The sequence below is a fragment of the Poecilia reticulata genome, chromosome 13 (assembly GCF_904066995.2).
Source record: "Poecilia reticulata chromosome 13, P_reticulata-male-v2, whole genome shotgun sequence".
NCBI classification, from domain to species: domain Eukaryota; kingdom Metazoa; phylum Chordata; class Actinopteri; order Cyprinodontiformes; family Poeciliidae; genus Poecilia; species Poecilia reticulata.
This window is the reverse complement of record NC_088842.1, coordinates 14,281,544-14,304,422: the sequence shown is the minus strand read 5'-3', so window position 1 is coordinate 14,304,422 and position 22,879 is coordinate 14,281,544. Positions and strand designations below refer to the sequence as shown.

The following is a 22,879-nucleotide window of genomic DNA, read 5'->3' as shown; positions in this document are numbered from 1 at the left end:
GCATGAATATCAGAAAAACATAAAGATAAAAAATCGCATCATTTTCTTAATTTCCTGCATAATGTCTCAGAAACTCAGTTCCTCCATACACGATACACACGATACCTTCACGCACATTATTTGAGTTCCGGAAAAATGTTTATTTTAATTACTGTTCTTTTAGTTTCAACACGCTTACAAGTCATAATACACTGACTAGATTCTGTTACTGTTTTAATTCTTAGTCCTCTTCGTAATGACTTCATCATAATTAACATTCATCTGGTGTAAGAATGACAGTGCTCCTCTGTCACCGTGATTTTTTATTTCAAAATACTCCTTTCATTGCACCACTTTGACTCTGCTCGGGCTCATTTGTCGCATGTGGCTTTCCGTAGCGCCACGCTCGGTAGGTGGAGATCATCCACGCAAAGGCAAAGAGGTCAAGAGGAGGGGAGGGAAACCACGTGTGTTGAGCACCACCACCATGTACAGCTCTGTCCTTCCTCTGTAGCCTTGTTTTTGTAAGCCGCTGCTACCCTTCGCATGTAGACTCCGGACCAGCTGTGAGCCTCAGAAGCGGACCGGTTCTGATTCTGCTTTTCGACTTAAAACCACAGCACACTGCTGAGAGCTGAAAGCTGCACGGAGGGGGGCAGTTTCTGGAGCCACACACTGACTGCCGACCATGGTGAGCAAGACAGATGACATCCCGGCATCAGTGCCTGACTGTAATCCGGTGGATCTCCAACGGGACGGAGCCCAGGAGGGCACTGGGACCAGTAAGGGCTGCCTGAAGGAGTCCTGCGGCTGTGGTAAGTCCTGCTGCAGACCGACTGAGGTCATCAGGGAGGCAGCGACAACACGGTGTCCTCCGAACCGGTGCAAGCCTCCCTGACTGTGTTTAGTGACATTTGCGTGCATCGTTGTGATCTTTAAGTGCCTTTACTCCGTTGCACACTTCAAAGTATTAAGAGTGAAGGAGTAAAGGGTGAATATGCTGTCCACTCATTTTGAATGAGAAGTATCCCCCTCTCCCTCTTAGTGATACCGAAACTTGCTTATTGAAGCTTTTAAGACATTGTTCTAACGCGATTTTATGTTAAATTAATTTAAATGGATGTGCTGTAGTCTAATATTGCTTCCATACGTATGCTAGCTCGGGCTAGGGCACTTTCCTGACATCTCCTGACCCAATTTCTGGTGTCTTGTGTCCAAAATACAAAGCATCTGACATCCAGCTGTATGACGGTAACAAAATCTATCAATTTCCATAAATTGGCACTGCTGTACTGCAATTTATCGCAGTGACTGTCATGCACTTTAGTCTGACGCCAACATTAAGCCATGCTAACTCCAGCAGCTCCAGCTCCACACAGTTAGTTAGCTTTCCCAGCTAGCATGCACTTAGCTATTGCTCTGTCCAAATCTTTTCAGACCGGAGAACATGAAAACGTGCGCTAAGAAAGCCGGATATCTGTGTTCAGACTTGAATCGATAGAGCAGCACATGACTGTGTGAGCCAGTTCACCCCGACGCACATGTTCGGTAACGGCGTGTCAGAGGAACCGACTGAAGGTCACCTTCACTGGAGCCTCTCTCTGCCCACAGACGCGTAAAGAGGGCTCGGACACACGTCGAGTTTTGCGCTACAGGGGCCGTGTGTTGGGCAGTTTAATTGACAGGCGTGGTCCATCGTTATAACTTTGTTTAAAGTCGGGTTTTCTGCTCTGACGCCGGTGAGCCACTCAGCGGCTAGCGGCAACACTCTGGCCGGTGTTGTGTCGCAAAAAGCGCCGTTGCCGTAAAAAGATTTTCCTCACAAGAAGCACATTTAAAAGCATTCTTATAAAGTAGTTATTACTGATGATGCTCTAATATTTTATGTACTTTAATTGATAACAGAACTATAAATAGTTATTTTATAATGTTGTATCAGGTTGAGGCTGAAGTTGGTATACGATTCGGCACTGCACTAAAGGACTATTGCACTGTTTTTTAGGATTCTGGCGACTCTTTGATTAGATATACTTGAAAGATTTACTACAAACCTATTCTGGTTTTTCTGCACAGTTTAAAAATTCTTTAAAATCGCATTTTTTTCATGTTTAGAACAGAAATCTCTGAAGTGCAGCTTTGGGGACCTTTTAGGATTTCAGTGCGGCTCCAGTTTGCAATACAAAAGTTGTTCAAAGTTTTGCCCAAATTAGCTTAAGTAGGTGGTTTATAAATGAACTTTTAAAATGGCTTAGTAACAGGTTTTTTGACACTGCATAAACTTCTTATAAAGGAAAATGTTGTAACACAATATATAATTTTTTAAAAATAAGTCAGATTACAAATATTCATCCAATTACTCAGATTTTATTTAAAACTGCTAATTTTTAAGCCTAATAGTACTTTTAGCTTGACCATTTTAATTTTAAAGAAAGTAGGACCTCAAGCATAAATCAAATGTATCGTTATTAATATTTGCATTATCTCTGTTTGTGATCCACAAGTATCTTGATTTTGGCCAGTGTGGGAAAAAGTTTGGACACTATTGACTTAGATCACTATTTATATACCAAACTATTCATCTATTTGAGAAACCAGATGTCTTTTTTGCACATTTAGGACATATTAATCTTGTTGTAAACAGCAGGTTTCACACAAGCCAAACCGGGATGAAATGATTAAACACCAACTTCATACTCTTCAAAGCAATTTATTCATAAGTGCTTTATTCTTATTTGGGAAAACACGTTCCTTTTGTGTTTCACAATTTGAAACAAACTTAGATTTTAAACCAAAGGTCGTCCAGAGTCTTTAAAATCAGCGTCATGGCCCTTTAATGGAACAACAAATCTGACACCGACTTCAGCGCTGCCGTGCCGGGTGCTGGTGACGACGGAGTCGCACTTTACGGCACAACACCTGGAAGCGGAAGCTCTCTGTTGCAGAAGTCATGACGTGCGTCGAGAGGAGGAAAGGTTACGCTGAAAACACAGCAAGTGTCGCGTAAAAAGGTGAGTGCGGCGGAGGTTAAAAGTTGCTGTCTCGCCTGTGAGCTGCTGCTGGAGGCAGATGAAGCTGATCTGAGCTCCGTCAGGGAGTTTAAAAGCTGCAGAGCTTCAGGAGACACTGCAGCCGGTGGCTCAACATGTGGAGAGGACACTGAATTGTCTCTGTGTTTGGGTGACAAGGACCGATCAGCTGCTGCCGCATAGAGGGGTTTCAGGACTGGATGATGAGTGGTCACTCACTGATCATCAGATTCACCATAAAGAAACTAAAATTAAAAGATTAAGCATAAGGCAGCACTTTCATTTATGAAATTTTCTTCTTCTTAGTAGTTGGGATTTCCCCTCATCATGTCTTTCAAATCATGCAATCTAGTCATCTCTCATTTATATTGGTGAACAAATGTTTCTTGCTTTCAGATTGCCCTGCAGATTGTATTTGTTTGCATGAGACCTTAATCAGATTCATGGCCTAATCATGTGTCAGAGAGGAGTTGTAACAGGAGCAGGCTCTCAGCGGGTGGCACCGCAGACACATTAAGGTGAGGGTCACTTTCAGTGGCTCTAAACAGCTTAAAGCTCTCGTGAGTGGAAGATCGGCCCGGTTAATCCAGGAATCACTGACACCGTTGGCATCGATGCTTCAGTGCAAAAAGATCAGTCATTTCTAGTACTTTCTAGACACGACATGATCTAACAACCATAAAAGCAACAATCATTGACTGCTGCTGAAATAATTATTAAAACGTAGCACCTGTAGCAAAACTAAGAATAAGCTTGCATATATTAGTCTCTTTTGTGCTCTTTATAGACCTACAAGTTGGTTAATTAGTCAGGCTATCAGTTCTGGTAGTGACATACCACTGGTAACTTGCTGACTGTAGACTGTGCACTGAGGGAGACCAGTACTTGCTTCTTATTTTGGTACCAATGCTTTGTAATTAAGTTGAAATCATTCACCAGTCATAAACATTTAGGTATTCTTTATATATTTTAATATTGTCTTGTAAAACAATCAGTCTCTCCACCTTCTGGGTTTCTACGCAGTCCTGAAAAAGATTTATATAAAAAAGTTTTTAATCATTTTTCTTTCTGCCTTAAATAAGGAAATGTGTTTAAGTTTCCAGACATGGTAAAAAAAAAAAGATGGAAATGTAAAATTCTGAAAATTAATTTCTACTTTTCATAGATTTACATAAATACTATAAAAACTTGTCTCTAACCAGTTCGGCTGTCTTTGGGTTTGAGAAGCCACATGGAAATACAAGCTCAATTTGAATTTAAAAAAAAATAATTTTAATCCCTGTTATATTTTATATCAGGGATTTTAGCAGAACCAAAGTTTCTTCAAGTGGGCACAATGATTATTTGTTTTTTATTTTAAAGCAGACTATAGCTGTTAAAGTTTACTGATTGAGGCCAAGTTATGATTGGAGAAATGTAAGCATCAGCTATTTTTAAATGGAGCTGATCAAAGTTATGTCAGGTTACCACACCACCAAATCAGACTCCAACTTCATTTGTGCTTTTCATAGTTTATCAAGCATACAGATCACAAATCCTCATCACTGGACGAAGATTTGCAGGTTAAACATTTTGTACTCAAATGTTCAGGTTCTGAAGTTGAAGCCTGGATCTGGAACAGTGTATATTGTTTTAAGATGAAATATGCGTAGCAGCCCTGCAACTGCGTTCCTGTAAACAGAATTACAGAGAGGCCTTGTGGCCTGTTTTTGTTTTCAGGGTTGTCAGGCTGGTTAATTCAGCTCTGGCAGCAGCCATGGTCCCGAAGTCAAGGGAACCATTGGTGTGAATGAGTGAGTTTGCTGTGAGCCTTCACTTGTTGGTGGAAACGTGAGGCTGTTCTCGTCACATTGCGTGTCGGTTAGATCCGTGTTTTGTGGATTTCATTCCTTGACCTCACAGAACCCGTCCTCAGCCTCGAACGGTTTAATTGTGTGGGGTCTGGTCCACAGAGCCTCTAAAACGAGACGCGCTATTCTGGGTTTTGGTTTTGAATCAATGTTTAAATTGATGTAATTACGGTGTCCTGCATATCTGTGTCACAAAAAGATACACAGACATCTCTTTAGAAACAACATTGGATCCTGTCCCTGGATTTAAATACTGACGTTATGACACATATTTTCTCTTGTTTCCCTCAGTTTTTAAACAACTTTACTCCTCCACTTTTAGCTTAATAGACTCAGATTTAAAGGGATTAGTCTTTGGGAATTTGTCCCAATTTGTTGACCTTGTTGCCTTTGATAAAAGCTGCTACTACTTACAAAATTAAAGCACCTTATGCTACATTTCCTAAAAGGTGCCAGCATGCTTTTGCAGGTAAATACATCCTTTTTCATTGTAATGAACAAATTACTGGGCAGTGAGTGGTCAGATCATTTATACTAAATGTGAATTACTAAAGAATTATACAATCTTTACAAACATGTATCTCTGCACTTTCATCCCCCAAAATATCAACTGACACCAATTTTAGTGCTGATCCCCGTCAAAGAAAAGATCATATTTGGGTTGTTCAGACAGCCACAAAAAAGTTGGATTTGTGTCATATTTCTGCAGTGTGAACATAGTGGCTGATGTATTTAGAATAAATTGCAGATCAAGTTTACTGTCATCTATCATTGGGTGGTAAATTTAGCATTTATCTAATAAAAGAACCAGCTGCAAGTGCATCTGTCTGTCTGTCTGTCTGGTGTGGAGGTAGAAAAGCAGTGGGCCGAGCACACATCCCTGAGGAACACCTGTACACAGAGTTGAGGGATTACATTAATTAATCCCAAACCATACCCTTGAATATATATATATATATATATATATAATTTTATCCTGCAGCATGTTATGAGACTCTGTTGGAGACGATGCTCCGCTCTGGTACCGCATGAATACGGATCAAGCTAGGCTGTAACACTCGACGCCGAGCCCTCAGCTGCCTCTCGCGTATTAGCCGGTGTGACCTCTCTCAAGCTGTTGTGCTTGTTATTCAGAGCGTGCCTTCCTCCACCTTTTCAGCGCATTCATAGCCAACCGGGGTCACCGTCCAGCTATGACGCCCCCCTCCTCTCTGCCTTCAGTAACCCTGACGCCGTTAAACTCAGCAGCGAGCAAGGACGCCTTTTGCTGGCAGCAGTTGTATCCCTGTGAGGGAAAACAGTTGTCTGACAGACACATAGTTGGTCTAATCTTTGTTTAATTTAATGTCATGTTTATTTTTGGTATGTTTGGGGGGAGGGTTTCGGGAGAGAAAGGTGGAGTTTGTGTATTTACAAGGAACGATGCCTTTACATTTAGATGGTTAGCGAAATGCTGAGTTAGCAGCTGATTTAAATACTGACGCCTCTTTCTTTTTTTCCTCCTAAGGCCTCCTGGCTGAGCTGCTAGAAGTGTTGCAACAGTGTTTGTCTGAACAGGCCGCAGCTGGAAATGCTGTTTCTAGATGAGCTGGTTACTTATTATTGCATTTTTGATATAATCATTTGTAGATTCTGCCTCTTCTTTATTTTTTTTTGTCAAATTGTTAGTCGATGATTAAAAGTGAAATAACTAATATTTATTTAGTTTTACTTCAGGAGCTCAGAGATAAAAATGTTTTCTTTAGTTTGTTGGCGCTTTCATGGTTTTCTTTCTTTATAAGGTGAACAGTGAGATTGTCCAGAGCCAGGCAGCTTGTGAGCTGAGATGGTTTCCTTGTCGTCTGATCAGCATAATGGCTGTAGCGTGGAGTGTAAGAATAAACGAAACGGGGAGGGTTGGAGGATGAGAAATATCCAGCAAGTACAAGAAAAAAATGAGCTTAAAGAGTTCACCACACGGGAGCAGGTTTAAGTTTTTTGTGTGAAAAACCCAGTTTTCCAGAAAAGTATGGCAAAGGTGAATGAGAGGATGCTTCATAATTGACTCCATTGTTTAAAATTTGTCCTTCTTTCTTTGTATCCTTTCTTTTTACATTTTCCTTTCTTTCTTTCCTTTCTCTTTTCCTCCTTCTTTCCTTGTGACCTACCTGTCTACGTTCTGTTCTCATCTTCTTTTTATCCTACATCCGTGCTTCCTTTCTTGTGTCCTTCCTTACTCTCTCTCCTTGGTGTCTTGCCTTTTGCAGATTAACTTTCATTATTTATAATTTAAGATGAACACAAGATGCTGGGAAGTCTGGAAAAGCACAGAATAGTTCCTAAAAGACTGTCGGAATTGTGGAGGAAGTGAAAAGTTGCCCATCCGTTAGAAGAATAGCTTTCATCTCGGTGTAGGAAAAACATTTCTGTTCCGTTTCTTTAACAGCGGGTCACAGCGCAGGAACGGCCATGGTGAACGGAGACGGCGCCCACACAGAGGAGGGAGAGTCGAAGCAGGATGAGAACAGCGAGGCGGACGGCGGCGAGGACTCCAACGAACAGGAAGTGATAGTGATCCAGGACACGGGCTTCACCGTCAAGATACAGGCGCCCGGAACCGAGCCGTTCGACCTGCAGGTACAGATTAGCTCCTCGAATAGATAAAACCAGCAGCCGTCGTGTGTTGGACAAGGACGGCGGCTCATTAAGTTAGTCTGAGCGGATTCTAAGTAAAATACCTCTTCGCAAACAACAGACGAAGTGATTAAGCCTGCTTACACTTCCTAATCTCCGTTGTTTCGCCAGGTGTCCCCCCAGGAAATGGTGCAGGAAATCCACCAGGTGTTGATGGACCGGGAGGACACCTGCCACCGCACCTGCTTCTCCCTGCAGCTGGACGGGAATGTGCTGGACAACTTCGCCGAGCTCAAGTCCATCGAGGGTCTGCAGGAAGGATCGCTGCTCAAAGTGGTTGAAGGTGAGCGCTCACTTCTGAGAATCCACCAGAAACCCGACTTTAACTAGACCCTTGGCTTCTTCTGAACTCGTAATGTAAACTCTGATATACAGACACATTTGATAAAGTAGAATATTAGTGAAAAGTTGATTAAATTCACAAACTTTTTACTTAGTAAAACACATTATATCGATTTGTGTAAATGTATTCAAGTCTTTGATTCTGTTAATTATTATGAGGATTTTCTGCTTACAGTTAATGAAAACATTTAAAGTTTGAATATTATGTAAGACCAATAAAAAAAAAACTTCAAAAGGAGAAATAAAGGCTTAATGAAATATATGCTTAATACCAGTTTAAAGGTTCTTCTTCTCAAAAAGTACTTTAATCTCACAAACTCGACTCATCGGGACATACAATAATTTACTGAATGTGTCTACTTACTATCATAACAAAGACAATTTGTTGTAGACAATTTTATTCTGACAATATTTCCAGTAAATATTGTAAATATTCAACATGCATCTTGGAGCATGTTCACTAGGACCAATTTCAATTCAAATTACACGACGGCCACAGATTAAATAACTCAAATATTCATAATTATGTAATGGAGAACTGCTAAAATGGGTTGGAATAAAATAAATCTACACATTGGTGATTCTCAGGAACTTTTGCATGTATTAGATGCAACATATTGACACGAAGGAAACAGAAATCATTAAAAAGCATCATGAAGTGTGACTCAACAGAGCACCATTTCCCCTCTGCTGCATCTCATCCCTCGTTCTGCAGAACCGTACACTGTGCGTGAGGCCCGCATTCATGTGCGGCACATCAGAGACCTGCTGAAAAGCCTGGACCCCTCAGACGCCTACAACGGCGTGGACTGCAACTCGCTGTCCTTCCTCAGCATCTTCACTGATGGAGACCTCGGAGGTATGACGCATTTGAAAGTTGGATAAAACTTTCTTGCTGGTTTTATTAAAGGGAGGGATTCCTCTCCACTGTTGCCGTATGCTTGCTTAGGATACAAGATTGCTTTATTCATACTAACTCCTGGAGGTTTCCCCCTGTGTCTTAAGACAGTGGAAAGCGAAAGAAGAAGGGCACCGAGCTGGAGCAGATCGACTGCACCCCTCCGGAGCACATCCTGCCTGGCAGCAAAGAGCGCCCCCTGGTGCCCCTCCAGCCACAGAACAAAGACTGGAAGGTTTAAATCCGCCTCTGCTCCGCTCCACCTCTTGTGACGATTGTAACCTGAGTTTGTCTCGTTAGTCAGAATCCAAACATGCGTATCTGTGACTCCATCGACAGCCCATGCAGTGCCTGAAGGTCCTGACCATGAGCGGCTGGAACCCTCCGCCTGGAAACAGGAAGATGCACGGCGACCTCATGTACCTGTACATCGTGACTGTGGAGGAACGCCACGTCAGCGTCACGGCCTCAACGCGAGGCTTCTACCTCAATCAGTGAGTCTGCTTTTCATTCTCCCAGATCCTTCAAGCTCCTCTGACTGAATGCTACTAGGTCTGTCGATAAATAGTCTTTCTTGATTTGTTTTTGTGCAAGAACAAGAAAAGAAATTGTAGACTGGACTATAAAGACTGCATCACTGCTTTTTAATTTATCTCTAAAAATTGGTTGTATAGAGTTTCAAATCGATTTGCTCCGCAGGATTCAGAACCAGTTCAAGTTTCTGCCTCTTTAATGACTTTCAGATCAACAACCTACACCTTCAACCCCAAGCCAGCTAACCCCAGCTTCCTGAGCCACTCTCTGGTGGAGCTGCTGAGCCAGATCAGTCCTGCCTTCAAGAAGAACTTCACCTCGCTGCAAAAGAAAAGGTGATGATAACCTACTTTTAATTTAGCATCAGGCTCCCACATTTGCTTCAAGCTCTAGTAGTGATCGTTCTTGCGTGTTTTACGGTCTGTATTACTAGCAAAGCAAGTTAAAACCTTTAGTCCTTTTCACTCTTTGAAGTAATTTGAAGGTATTGCTCTGTTTAACTAAGGCAGGGGCGACAAACTCATTTTCATTTTGGGCCATATAAAAAAATATGAATGTTCTTAAAGGGCCACTTGTGCCAGAATGTATTGATAAAACCCATTGAACTGTTGAAATATCAATAAATAGCTGCTTGTTTCACCATTTATAAGGGATTTTTACCATAGATGCGCTAATGTATCATGCTTAATGTGACTTCTTTTTTTTTGTTTAATTCAACTTGACGTCAAGTAAGGTTGAGGCAGCTGTCTCTTAAACCCAATTTATTTATTTTTTTTACCAATTTTGAGAAAAATTAGCAGTAAGATCAGAAACAAATGTGGGAATCTGTTGATTTTGTGTGAATTTTGTGGAAAAACTGGACAGACTTATTTGGAGTCTTGGAGGGCCACGTAAAAAGCCACAGCAGTGCCTGTTTTGGCCCCCGGGCCTCGAGTTTGACACACGTGAACTAAGGGAATACTTCTAGAAAACCGCGAGAATGCGTAACATCATAGTTACTAGACAGAATATTTTTCTAAAACTCCACAATGAGTAGGAAACCGTACGTAGAACCGAGTGCACTAACAACGTCTGCTGATTCAGATTAATGTGGACGTGTCGTATGAGAGGGTTAAACATGTGAAAAGTAGCCAAACAGCTGAGCCACTTCACCGGTTCTCCACTGCAGGGTGCAGAGACATCCGTTTGAGAGGATAGCCACGCCTTTCCAGGTGTACAGCTGGACGGCTCCGCAGGTGGATCATGCGATGGACTGTGTCAGAGCTGAGGATGCCTACACCTCCCGCCTTGGCTATGAGGAGCACATACCGGGACAGGTGGGTGCGGCAAAACCCAGCTGTGGACGATGTGGGGAGCTTCCATGGCGTAAATGTGTGTTGGTTTGCCTTCAGACCAGAGATTGGAACGAGGAGCTGCAGACCACCCGGGAGCTGCCGCGCAAGAACTTACCTGAGCGACTGCTGCGGGAGAGAGCCATTTTTAAGGTACTGCTGAGACTTCCTGGATGCTAGACGCAGGAGCTGAATGTTTTCTGAATGTTTGTTTTTTACTATATAGGTCCACAGTGACTTTGCAGCTGCTGCCACTCGCGGGGCCATGGCAGTCATCGATGGCAACGTCATGGCAATCAACCCCGGCGAGGAAACGCGCATGCAGATGTTCATCTGGAACAACATCTTTTTCAGTCTGGGCTTCGACGTGCGGGACCATTATCGTGAGCTCGGCGGCGATGCCGCCGCCCACGCTGCGCCGACTAATGACTTGAACGGAGTACGTGCTTACGGGGCGGTGGACGTGGAGGGTCTCTACACCCTGGGGACAGTGGTAGTGGACTACAGGGGGTACAGAGTAACTGCACAGTCCATCATCCCAGGGATCCTGGAGCGAGAGCAGGAGCAGAGCGTCATCTACGGCTCCATTGATTTTGGAAAGACGGTTGTGTCTCACGGCAAATATCTGGAGCTGCTCGATAAAACCAGCAGGCCACTGAAGGTGAGGAACTGTCGTCGTATTTACTCTGTTCAGTTTTATTGGATGAATGAACGCATTCTCCAAATACTGGATGCAATTCCTTAAATTGTTTGTATATAAAGGTTTAATATCTAAAAAAAAAAAAAAGATTAAAAAAATCTTTTATTTTTTTAACCCACGTCTTCCCTGTGCTTTTAAGGCCATTACGTTCTCCACAAGAACAGACATTTTGTTTTCTTTTTTTCAAGGCTACAGGAAGAAGAACAAAATTATGTCTCACTGGTGATGTTTCACACGTCACATAGTCCTAGAAAATCTTACTGGGTTTCTCAGCTTGGACATCAGAAAAATGCATCAAGAACTCCTAAGTCAGGGTTAAAAGAACAGAATGATGATATTTTGTTGTTGCTCCCGTTTGAGAGAACAAACTTATCTGTTCTTGTTCAGTATTTATTAGAAGAAGAGTTATGCTGTCTGCCTACTTGTTGCTCTCTGGCTAGTCGCCTATTGGCTGCTTTTTTCAGTGGCCTGTTGTTTTTCTGTCTGCTACTTCTTGCTTTTTTGGCTAGCTAGTTATCTTTCTCTTGCTTTTTTGGGAAGCTAGGATTACTTTTTTGTGTTCCGCTGTCTACCTATCTAGACACCTCTCTCCTGTTTTATTTGGCTAGCTATTTATCGCTTGTTTTTTGTTAGCTAGCTGTCTTGATTTTTTTTTTTCTCGCTAGCCATTTCTATCTTACTTTTTCAGCTAGTTAGCCATCTCTCGTTCTGTTTTGTCAAAAACTCGCCAACTCCAGTTGGTCACACTCACTAGCTATCTACCACTCCCTGAAACATTACCTCTTTTTACCTCATGAATATGTTGCTACTCTTTGTAAATTTACCCTAATATTTGCTCAACTTCCTTTAGAGTCTGAAAGGAAGTGGTAAACTATCGGCACTGAGCTGTCCGTAGATTTTCCTGCCTTTTTATTTATATGCTCAGTTATTTAAGAAAAATAAATAAATATCTAACTAAAAGTCTGTTTTCTGTAATGCCTGTCCAATGTTTTAACCTCTATTGTTAACATTGGTATCAGTGGCTTATTAATGTTTTTTTCTCTTGTAAATTCCAGGTGCAGCAGCACAAAGTGCTGAATGAGAAGGAAGAGTCAGTGGAGCTGTGCTCCTCCGTTGAATGCAAAGGCATCATTGGTAACGACGGCAGACACTACATCCTGGACCTTCTCCGAACCTTCCCTCCTGACTTGAACTTCCTGCCTGTGGATGGAGAGGAGCTGTCTGCAGAGAGCCAGCGTCAAGGTTTCCCCCGGCAGCATCGTCATCGCTTGGCTTGTCTTCGCCAAGAGCTCATCGAGGCCTTTGTCGAGCACAGGTGGGCGTCGCCCTGCTTTTCTGGAGATTTTATCTTCCTGCCGCTAACATTCAAGTCAAACTATTTGTTTTGTTCCTCTTTAGATATCTCCTTTTTATGAAGATGGCAGCGTTACAACTAATGCAGCAAAAGGCAAACAAGGACTCTAGCAAAACAGACGTGCCCGCCATTACCGAGACCTCGGCGACAGACGGCGGCGTTGATTCCACACAGACTACCGCTGCACAAGCGTCGACAGACGGCACAGACCTGACAGACAACAACAACACCTCTGCTGCCCCACAAATGGCACCTGAAAGTGAAGAAAGCTCCTCAAAGCCCACAACAAACGGGCCTGTGGATCCCACAGGCACCCAGAACGGGGAATGCAGAAGCCCACTGGAGGGTAAGGAGCTTGAGGAAAGTATTCCAGGATTAGCGCAGGCCAAAGAGCTGGCGGAGACCTTAGTGTCCGAAGACGGATCCGGTATGGGTACGTCTAGAATCGTCCAGAACAAGCTGGGGCCAGGACAAAGCAGCGAGAGCTACTCTGGTGGATGGTTTCATTGATTAAGAGCAAGGAGAACCAGACAGTAACTGGATTTAGCAGCACAGTATTTTAAAAGCGGATAAGTGTAAACAGATCGCTGCTGTCCGCCTGACTAGCTGTCCCTGCTAATGTCCTGCCTGCAGTTGGGGAAGAGTTGGCTGCCGTCATCGCCAGCATGTGAACCCTGTGCAGTATAGATTTACCCTAATGACCTAATCAGTGGTTGTGGTGCTTAACCCAAAGTGATTTGTGATGGTGTTTTATTAAAACAGCTTGACCTAATCAGAGGTGTCTGTAGCTCTACTGGTGGTGGTCTAGGAGTCAAACTGTGGGTGTCCAGACCTCTACTCTGGTGTCCTGCAGGTTTCAGATGAGTCTCTGCTCCAACACGGCTGATTCAAACGGTCCATCCGTCTCCCTCAGCATGTCAAACCTCTGCAGATATCTGCTAGTGAATCAAACATTTGATTCAGAATTGTTGAACCAGGGAAAGAAGGAAAACCTGCAGGACGCCATGTCTGTAGTAAGCTGCAGTAAATGGATTTGGTCGACGTTTCAACCTGCGTTGTTGTTTGCTGAATAAAACTGTAGCAGAAAAGCATCTGCTTCAGAAAAAAAAGGGAAAAAGTCAGATTAAAGTGTCTGTTTTAAACTTGTTACGGACATGGTGTGAAACACTGAGCAGTTCAGATGAGCTGTTGCAATTTCTTCCTTTTTTCCATTGGTGGTCTTGTTAATTTATTTAAATCTGCTGACAAACAGATCCCAAAAGCCGCGAGGTGGTCCTGAACGCCTGCAGGGCCGTGGGCTCCATCAGCAACACATCGTTTGATATTCGCTTCAACCCTGACATCTTCTCCCCAGGTGAGCATGAAAACGGGATTTAACTGGTTGGAAAGGGAATCTAACCTGCTCAGGTTGTATATCAGATTTATAGATCCTTAGACTTCCAGTCCTGAATTCACACTGAAAATTGATTTTAATTGATTTCCACTCGTAGTCGATTAGGTGGTTTTAATCAGTATTTCATGAAGCGTTCTGGTTATTATTTCTCTCTTTACACACTAAGGTTGCTTTTTATCAACACTGTTTGGTTCAGCGCATATTTATTACCACAAAAAAATTAATAAATATCAACCTAATAGTGTCACTCGGCCTTCATCCAATAGGCTGCTTTAGTAAACCAGTTACATAAATGTATGTAAACAAAGTCACTTATACTTTCATTCAACCATGTTTTTAATGGTCTTCCTCGATCAGCTTAACAAATAAACCACTGGTGTTTGCAGACAAAAAACCCAAACTTGGAAAATTTCATCACTGTTTAAAATTATTTGGTTTTTGTCTTGAAATGTAAAATATAGCGGTTCTAGTTGAAAGAAATGCATGGTTTTCTCAAAATATTACATTTAATCATCTCAGTTTAAAGCCTAAAACATTACGTTAAAAATTTAGATCATAGGTTTTAATTTAATTTTTATTTTTTTATGTAGTCGCATCTTAAATTGTTATATTTATTTCTTCTCTTAACTCTTATTTTGTCCAATAGATGCTTCTTTGGTCTGGCTTGGAAAACTTAGATTTTCTCAGCTGAAACCTTTTTAATATTTAGATTACTTTGTAAAAGGCTGCAAAGTTGGGTAACTTCAGTGCAAAAGCAACTGAGCCAAACAACAACAAAAATGACCAGAGTTTTGTTTTATTCTTGCATAAAATAGAAGTAATGGGTCAGTTGTTTTTGTTATCTTCTCTACTTCCTGTAAATGTAGGTTTTAAATCTGCATATTAATGGTTTAATCAGAATTAGAAGAGGATGATCACTTGTGTGAAGCTCAAACATGTTTTCTTTTTTTCTGAGTCCTCCTCGACCACCTGATGTTTCGTAATCTTCACACCTCTTTCATTTAATGAAGTCTCATCTGACGTGGTTGCGTGTGCTTCTGCTGTTGAATCAGGGGTGCGTTTCCCAGACGACACGTTGGAGGACGTTCAGAAGCAGAAGCAGCTCCTCAAAGACGCCGCTGCCTTCCTGGTCACCTGTCAGATCCCATCTCTGGTCAGCAAGGCTCGCTGGTTTCTCATCTCTTTGGTTTATTTTTGTTAAGTTTTAATAACAGGCTTAAGAAATCGGTTATAAAATGGGTTTTATTCTGTATTTAGTATTAACTAGTCTGTCATTGGCTAGTCTTTCGCATATATTATGCATCAAAGTTGGTCCAGATGCCTAAAAAGTAGTGAAATCATCCTGTATTTCACTGCAGAATGGAAATGTAACTTTATCTTAACGTGGCTTTGTGATTAAAAGAGTCCAGATAATAAAACTCAGCTTGATGAACTCGGTTAACTAGAATGTTATTAAACTTTCAGACAAATCTAAAAATTTGTGTTTTATCGCCCAGGTTAAAGACTGTTTGGACCACAGCACTCTGCCCATGGACGGAGCCACGCTGACGGAGGCCTTGCACCAGAGAGGCATCAACGTCCGCTACCTGGGGACAGTCATGGAGTTTGTGGACAAGACCCCAGCCAAAGCCCAGCTCGAGCATTTCTACGTGAGTCCGATTCCACAATCGGAACCATTTTCACTTCATTTGCAGAGAATTGTCGTGTTAAAATATTAAACTTTTTCCCCATTTTATCACAGAGGATAGGAATTGTTGAGCTGATCACAAGGTGTGCAAAACATATCTTCAGGACATACCTGCAGGTTTGTAGCTTTTCACACATTTTCTATCTGTTTAGAGGGTTGGTAAAATGCACAAATGCATTCATTCATGTCAAATCTATCAGAAATCGGCGAACGTGAATGATGAATTCTGTTCACATTTAAAGAAGCAAAGATATCTGTATTTGAAGGATTTAGTCTTTTACAACGATTTTAAGAATTATAAGAAAAACAGTAACTGATAAGGATATTAGCACAATCGATTGCTGTGCTAATTTATGATGGGAAGTTTTATCAGGGAGAAACTGAATGTTCAGAATAGTTTCTAAGCTGATGTATTCAACATCATGTCACTACCCTCTACAAACAACATCGCTTTTTATGAGGAAAGCAGATGCCATTGAGTTTATGCTATATCTAGGCTACTCTGTGCAATAAAAGCCCAAAATAATCAGATAGATTTGCTCAAATATCACTCCAGAGAAAGCAAACAAATACGACAAGCGACTAATTTGGAAAGATAAATAGAAAACCTTCAATAGAGACTGACTGAAATGACTTTCTGTTCAATTGCTTTAATGTTTTCTATCATAATGTTAAAATTAAGATTTTTGAAGCAAGATTCCAATTTCTTAACTTGTCTGACATGATATTCACGCTCACATGTTTGCTTATTTAAAGAGCAAAGCTCAGCAGTTGCATCTGCTCCTTTCCCCCAAGGAGAAGCAGGTCCTGGTTCTGAGCTCTGACCAACAGTTCACTCAGATTGGAAGGTTATCAGTCCTGACTCGGTTCAAGTTTTGAACCTTTATACACAAGAGGGAAACCTAAAGCGTCAACAAGCTGTTCTTGTACAGACAATCTGTGAACTGAGGGTAAAAGTCAGATCTCATGACGCTCACGAAGTTATTTTGAAAGGACCGAATGTTTTCTCCCCTGCAGGGCGTGGAGCTCTCTGCTCTCTCTGCTGCAGTCAGCCACTTCCTCAACTGCTTCCTGAGCTCCTTCCCCGACGCCGTCGCTCACCTGCCTCCCGACGAGCTCGTGTCGCGTCGCAAGAGCCGCAAGCGTCGCAACAGGGTCCCCGCCGGCGGTGACAACACTGCGTGGGCCAGCCTGACACCCAGTGAGCTGTGGAAGAACATCGCCACCGAGGCTCAGAGCTACTATCACTTCAAAATGCAGTGGTGGGTCTCCTCTGTTCAGCCCTCAGCTCCCTTCGGAGGCCTGCTGCGTGCAAGCTGACTTGTTGTCGATGCGTTTCCCTCTAGCGAGAGCGTCGACCAGGTTGTGGAGAAGTACGCCCTGCAGAAAACCACCCTGCTCAGAGAGATCTCAGTCAAAACTGGCATCCAGGTAACGATCACGGTTCCTACAAATCGGGGAAGTTTTCCAAGTCAGGATGAGTTTGGGAAAAATACTTGAATTTCCTGACTTTTTTTTCCTTTTGTTGTCTGAATGCAGCATCCTTACTACTAGTATTTCCTGCACATATAAACGTCATGAATTCACAGTAAACTCTAATGTCTTGTATTTCAAAATAAACATTCAGAGCTGAGAAATGGACCCTTGGAAAAGTTTGACATCGACCTGACTTGTAAAACGTTCTCTTACATTGGTTTTGATTAAAGAATCTGTTTTGCTCAATTTCCAGATCCTGTTGAAGGAGTATAATTTCGACAGCCGTCACAAGCCGGCCTTCACGGAGGAGGACATCCTGAATATTTTCCCCGTCGTCAAACATGTGAACCCTAAAGCCTCCGACGCCTTCCACTTCTTCCAGAGCGGCCAGGCTAAAGTTCAGCAAGGTGATGCTCTCCTGCCTGCCCCTCAAGCAGAATCTAATGCGACATTTTCTGAAACAAAGAAGATAAAGGCAGCTACTTTTATGTAAGACTTGTATTTAACATACATCCTTTTCTTTTCAGGTTTTCTGAAAGAAGGTTGCGAACTGATCAATGAGGCTCTGAACCTCTTCAACAACGTTTATGGAGCCATGCACGTAGAGATCTGCGCCTGTCTACGCCTGCTGGCCCGCCTAAACTACATCATGGGAGACCACCCTGAGGTCAGCAAATAAACAAAATCCATCTCAACTCTGTTTTGTTTAAGCTGTAGTTTATATGTTTTTAATTCATTTGCAGGCTCTCAGCAACCAGCAAAAAGCAGTTCTGATGAGCGAAAGAGTCCTCGGCATCGAGCATCCCAACACAATCCAAGAATACGTGAGTCACCAGAAAGTCCGATGGCTTCTGAACGTTTCACCAAACAGGTTGAGATTGTGAGCTGGCTGTTTCCTGTCGTCTCCGTCAGATGCATTTGGCTCTTTACTGCTTCGCCAACGGCCAGCTTTCAACCGCCCTGAAGCTGCTCTATCGGGCTCGTTACCTCATGCTGTTGGTGTGCGGGGAGGACCACCCAGAGATGGCGCTAATAGATGTAAGAGCATTCGTTGCTACGTATCCAGAACCTTGTATTCAGTCTGAACTTGAATGGTTTTGACAGAAAGAAAGGAGAAAAATGCCAACCCTGAGATGTGAAAGTTGGTGGAGATTTGCAGCTGTAATTTAGCCAGAAAGGTTTTCTACAGAGTTTTGCACTGAATGACTTCACGTCACACTTTTCAGACAATTAATTTGTGGGAAAACATCTTTAAAAGCAAGTTAAATAGAGGCAGAATGAGGCATTTTGCTCACCATTTTGTGTCGGCCCATCACAGAAAATCCCAATAAAATACATTGAAGTTTGTGGTTGTAATGTGACTAGATCACATAATTGAATTAAATTTTTTTTGGAGGCATTTTAAACCCTAATGTGTCTCTTTTTGTCCTGTGTTTGCAGAATAATATTGGGCTCGTGCTTCACGGAGTGATGGAGTATGATCTATCCCTGAGGTTCCTGGAGAACGCTCTGACCATCAACACAAAGTACCACGGAGCTCGTTCCCTCAAAGTGGCTCTCAGGTGAGCAAAGACTTATTGCAACGTGCATGCAGAGAAAATGGATAATTAAGTTTCTTGTGTCATTTTTTTTATTTGCCTCATGTTTTTCAGCCATCATCTGGTTGCCAGGGTGTATGAGAGCAAGGCAGAGTTTCGCTCAGCTTTGCAGCATGAGAAAGAGGGCTACACCATCTACAAGAACCAGGTGGGTCCTGCAGAGGTTCACACGTGGCCTCCACCCCTCCTGTCAAAGCGAGCGTCTTAATATTCTGCAAATATTTCCCCCCGTCCCAGATGGGCGAGGCTCACGAGAAGACCAAGGAGAGCTCAGAGTACCTGAAGTATCTGACCCAGCAGGCTGTGGCTCTGCAGAGAACCATGAACGAGATCTACAAGAACGGCTCCAGCGCCAGCATCATGCCGCTGAAGGTGAGTGCTCTGACCCGACCGCGACGCCTTCTCTCCGTGGCTGGAGAAAATCTGCGTTACTGAAGTCCTCCGTGTCGCCCTGTTTTTGTTTCCAGTTCACCGCTCCCAGCATGGCCAGCATCCTGGAACAGCTCAACATCATCAACGGCATCATCTTTATTCCACTCAGGTAAAAGTCAGAGAAGACGAGCCGAGACTACGAGGAAGTCTGTGTCTTGGGAAGGAATGAAGGAGAAATGAAACATTTAATGAAAAACGTCACATTGCTATAATAAAATGAATCAATCTTATTGCATGTGGGATAAAATGGATGCCCCAGTGAAGACTTTTTGTTCCCATTCCCAGCCTTCACCAGAAGCTAGACTGCTGTCTTCAGAAGTAGTTCATGTGATTTGAATCCAGAATGAAAATAAACAGCTTGAGTTGCAAAGAGTGTAAATGTGCAGAATATTGTTGTGGAATAGACATATCTAGTAATTAGTGACCCACGTTTGCTGTTACTTACGCATTTGAATGTTTAATCTTAACATTTACTGCAAACTTTTCATGGTTTTGAGGCGTAGAATAGAAACAGGAGCGTTTGAGACACCTGAATTTTCAAATTGAGGCCAAATGTGTCACATTAAATTCTCAGACACGTACGTATCAGCCTTACTTATTTAGCAATCTTTTTCTATTTGATTAGCTTTACCGAACCCAACTGAGTGAACAACACATGCAATGTAAGACGTGACACCATGTTGGACTGGCATCGACTTGAACGCCTCTTATTGAGAATAATTTGGATAAATAACATGGGAAGAAATCTTAAAGCAGGATGAATATAACCTAAATCTACTTGTGTCTTTTTTCTTTGTAGTCAAAAGGATCTGGAGAACCTGAAGGCAGAGGTGCAGAGGCGGCAGCAGCTGCAGGAGCTGGGAAAGAGCGAGGAGCCCGCAGAGGGCAGCCCACTCGAACTAGAAGACAAAATCCCTGTCGATTAACTTCCAACAGCTCCAGGCACAGCTGCTTTCTGCTTAAAGAAAATAAGAGAGGAGAGAGGCTGTGACACGACAGCCAAGCGACGGAGCCTGTGGACCTGAAAACTAAGTAAATCAGCTTTGAAATAAACAGGGTGAGGGTGGGGTCAGAGAAGTCCTGGGAAGACAAACCGTATGGACTGTAGGACAAACGAATGCAGAGCAGGGGCTTCCTACAAAGTAGGAGAGGGAGGGAGCAGAAATTACAAATGACATAGATTCAGTGTAAAGGTGCAATCAGAGTAAAACTGGGCTCACGAAAGACGTCCCTGAAAAGTGTTGGCTGCTTAGACAAATTTACATTTGGAAAAGAAACGGCTGCAGCTGGAGGAGAGAGACCAAGAATGACCATCACATTATGTACCAGAGCCTTATCTGCCATATCATCACCCCGAAACCACGCTTCTTTTAAGATGCCTCCAAGGTGCTTCGAATGAAACGGCACCGAGCCTGCCCAAGAACTCAGGGCGTGTTACCACTGTGCACGAACAGACCCGAATAAAGGCAGTAAACCAGAGATTTGTTTCTAATGGGGGCCGCAGAATGTAAACTCCCATCTTTAAGTCACTTTGTAGCAATCAGAGTTCATCCGAAAACCTCCCCGATGAGTCATGTGTTTAATTTGTTCTGTCGTTTGTACGTGCTACATCCCAGGACGGGCGCTTTGAACCGATCACTTCATTTGTTTTAATTTGGTGGGGTTTATTTTGTTTGGGTTTTTGTTTGTATGTTTTTAATGTGTGTTGATCATCAGTAAATTTAAGCCATGTTTGTTTTATGGAAAATGTATAGAAATGAGGAAAGGGGGATGTATAGAGATGTATAAATCTTGAGTGGATCTAGTTGGTGTTAAGGGAAATCACAGATCTCGAATACGTCCACTTTAAGCCGTAGATATATCCAGATATAAATATAAATATATACTAGCTGTGTTCAATCTTTTATTTTTACATTCAAACAAAACGGAATATACATGCATGTGTGTTTGACGGTGTGCGTCTGTGTGTAGTCTGCCGGGGAAATCTGCCGAGCAGGACTGTTTGCTTTCCAAATGTTTTATACCTCTGCACATGTGAAAGCTGTTCAAACGCTGATGCATATTTTCTTAAAACATTCATGGCCACCAATGTTGTAAATCTGCTTACGTATGAAGTTGGTTGCTCTACTCATCACCGCACAAACTCTCACTTTTGGACTGTGTTTTTTTTCTTTTGTTTGTTTTTATTTTTGTTCTGGCTTTCGGAGATTTAAAAACTAGCCAAGGTTGAGCGGCACTTATCTTGTGCAACTGCATGACCAAAAGTGGGCAAAGAGCCGGTATGATGTTGCAAAAAAAAAGAAGGAAAAAAAAAAAAAGACTGATACAAATCTGTTTGTATACATGCAATGTTTCCCATCTATTGTAATTTCCTTACATTGTTGCAGTGTGTAGATGTGTGATTAAAGCAATAGAGAGGGGATGCTGGAGTTTTTGATTGTTTTGTAGAGAATGTTTTTGTACATGGCACAAAACATGCAAAATGGACTCCCCTTGAGTTTAAGATGAGCTTGTTCAGAAGTAAATGTCAAGCTCTTCACAATGAATCCTTTCCCCTAAAACTTGTCGCAGCAGTTGCAGAGCCTGTACGTGCCTCTTGTTTATGTTCTTGAATTGAACTTGGGTCATGGTGGGTGAACTTTGGCAGAATATAAAGCTAACATTTCCCTCTCTTTTTTTTCCGGGTCTTTTGAATTAGTTTTAACTTTAATTTGACTTTGTTCGTGTACTTTGTCAACAGTAACACCAACACTGTCCACAAGGGGGCGCCAAACATCCTTTTGTTATTTTGAGGGAATAATAAAGACGTGCTGCAGGGGCACAAACGCATTGTTTCTTTTTACAGAACATGATGGATGAGTTTGAGTATAAATTGATTTAATCACCGTTGCACTACAAATCCATACAGAAAACACTTAAATACCATATATGCTATCACTTGGCCGGAATTGAAAAGCATGTGTGGATGACGTGTGTTTGACTATTATGTCCAAGCCGTTTTGCCATATTCGGCGTACAAAGTAAAAAAGATTTTAAAAAAAAGAAGACCTCTGAATAATTTTTCTCTTGTCAATGAAAGCTTTTCTGAACGTGTAGTGGCTGAATCCACGCTCCCTGGCTGTGTGTCTGGTATTTGTGTGATGCTCTTTACATACTAACCTAATTATTATTTTTTGGTCTGACTTCTTTTATAATAAATAAAATAATTTAGCTAAAATTTTGCTTGGAGTTTCTTGCACCGTCTTATATCAGTACACATGTATTTTACCTGTAGCAGCTGAACAAATTGTTTTACTGAGATGAGATCTAAACTTGTAAAAATTAAACACTTAGGCAGAGTTTCTCTTTATTTCCATAATTACATTTGTTTGTTCAGTGTCCAATTTAAGAGTATCTAATTTGTTGCAAAACATTTCAATGGTAATACTAAGAAATGTATAGGAATTCAGGTTTTATTTGTTAGTATATATATATATGGTTTTATATGTACTTCTGCAATATACAAGGTGGGCAAATCTTGTTAAAGAAATAGAAAACAAGCAATTATTTCAGGAATCTTGTTAAAAGTTAAGTGAATATGAACCAGCTCTATGATACAATACTAAA

General features: G+C 42.0%; 1 protein-coding gene across 3 annotated transcripts; it reads left to right on the top strand.

The window, feature by feature from the left end:
* Positions 1–404: 404 nt before the first annotated feature.
* cluha (CLUH binding protein of NUMT mRNA a) lies at positions 405–22,318 on the top strand. Of its 3 annotated transcripts, none has more exons than XM_008425613.3 (27): positions 405–794; positions 7,281–7,471; positions 7,640–7,811; positions 8,586–8,729; positions 8,876–9,003; positions 9,108–9,262; positions 9,512–9,637; positions 10,471–10,618; positions 10,694–10,786; positions 10,860–11,294; positions 12,389–12,648; positions 12,732–13,033; positions 13,940–14,041; positions 15,133–15,233; positions 15,577–15,729; positions 15,822–15,884; positions 16,785–17,029; positions 17,114–17,198; positions 17,497–17,650; positions 17,771–17,910; positions 17,987–18,067; positions 18,156–18,281; positions 18,684–18,805; positions 18,896–18,989; positions 19,079–19,213; positions 19,309–19,382; positions 20,073–22,318. In XM_008425613.3, the coding sequence occupies exons 1-27, from the start codon at positions 668–670 to the stop codon at positions 20,197–20,199; spliced, it is 4,083 nt and encodes a 1,360-aa protein (XP_008423835.2). In that variant the 5' UTR covers positions 405–667; the 3' UTR covers positions 20,200–22,318. The 3 variants fall into 3 exon arrangements, with proteins under 3 accessions (XP_008423835.2, XP_008423834.2, XP_017163833.2); XM_008425612.3 differs by having other exon boundaries at positions 12,732–13,120; XM_017308344.2 differs by lacking the exon at positions 405–794 and adding an exon at positions 2,891–2,987 and having other exon boundaries at positions 12,732–13,120.
* The last annotated feature ends 561 nt before the right edge of the window (positions 22,319–22,879 follow it).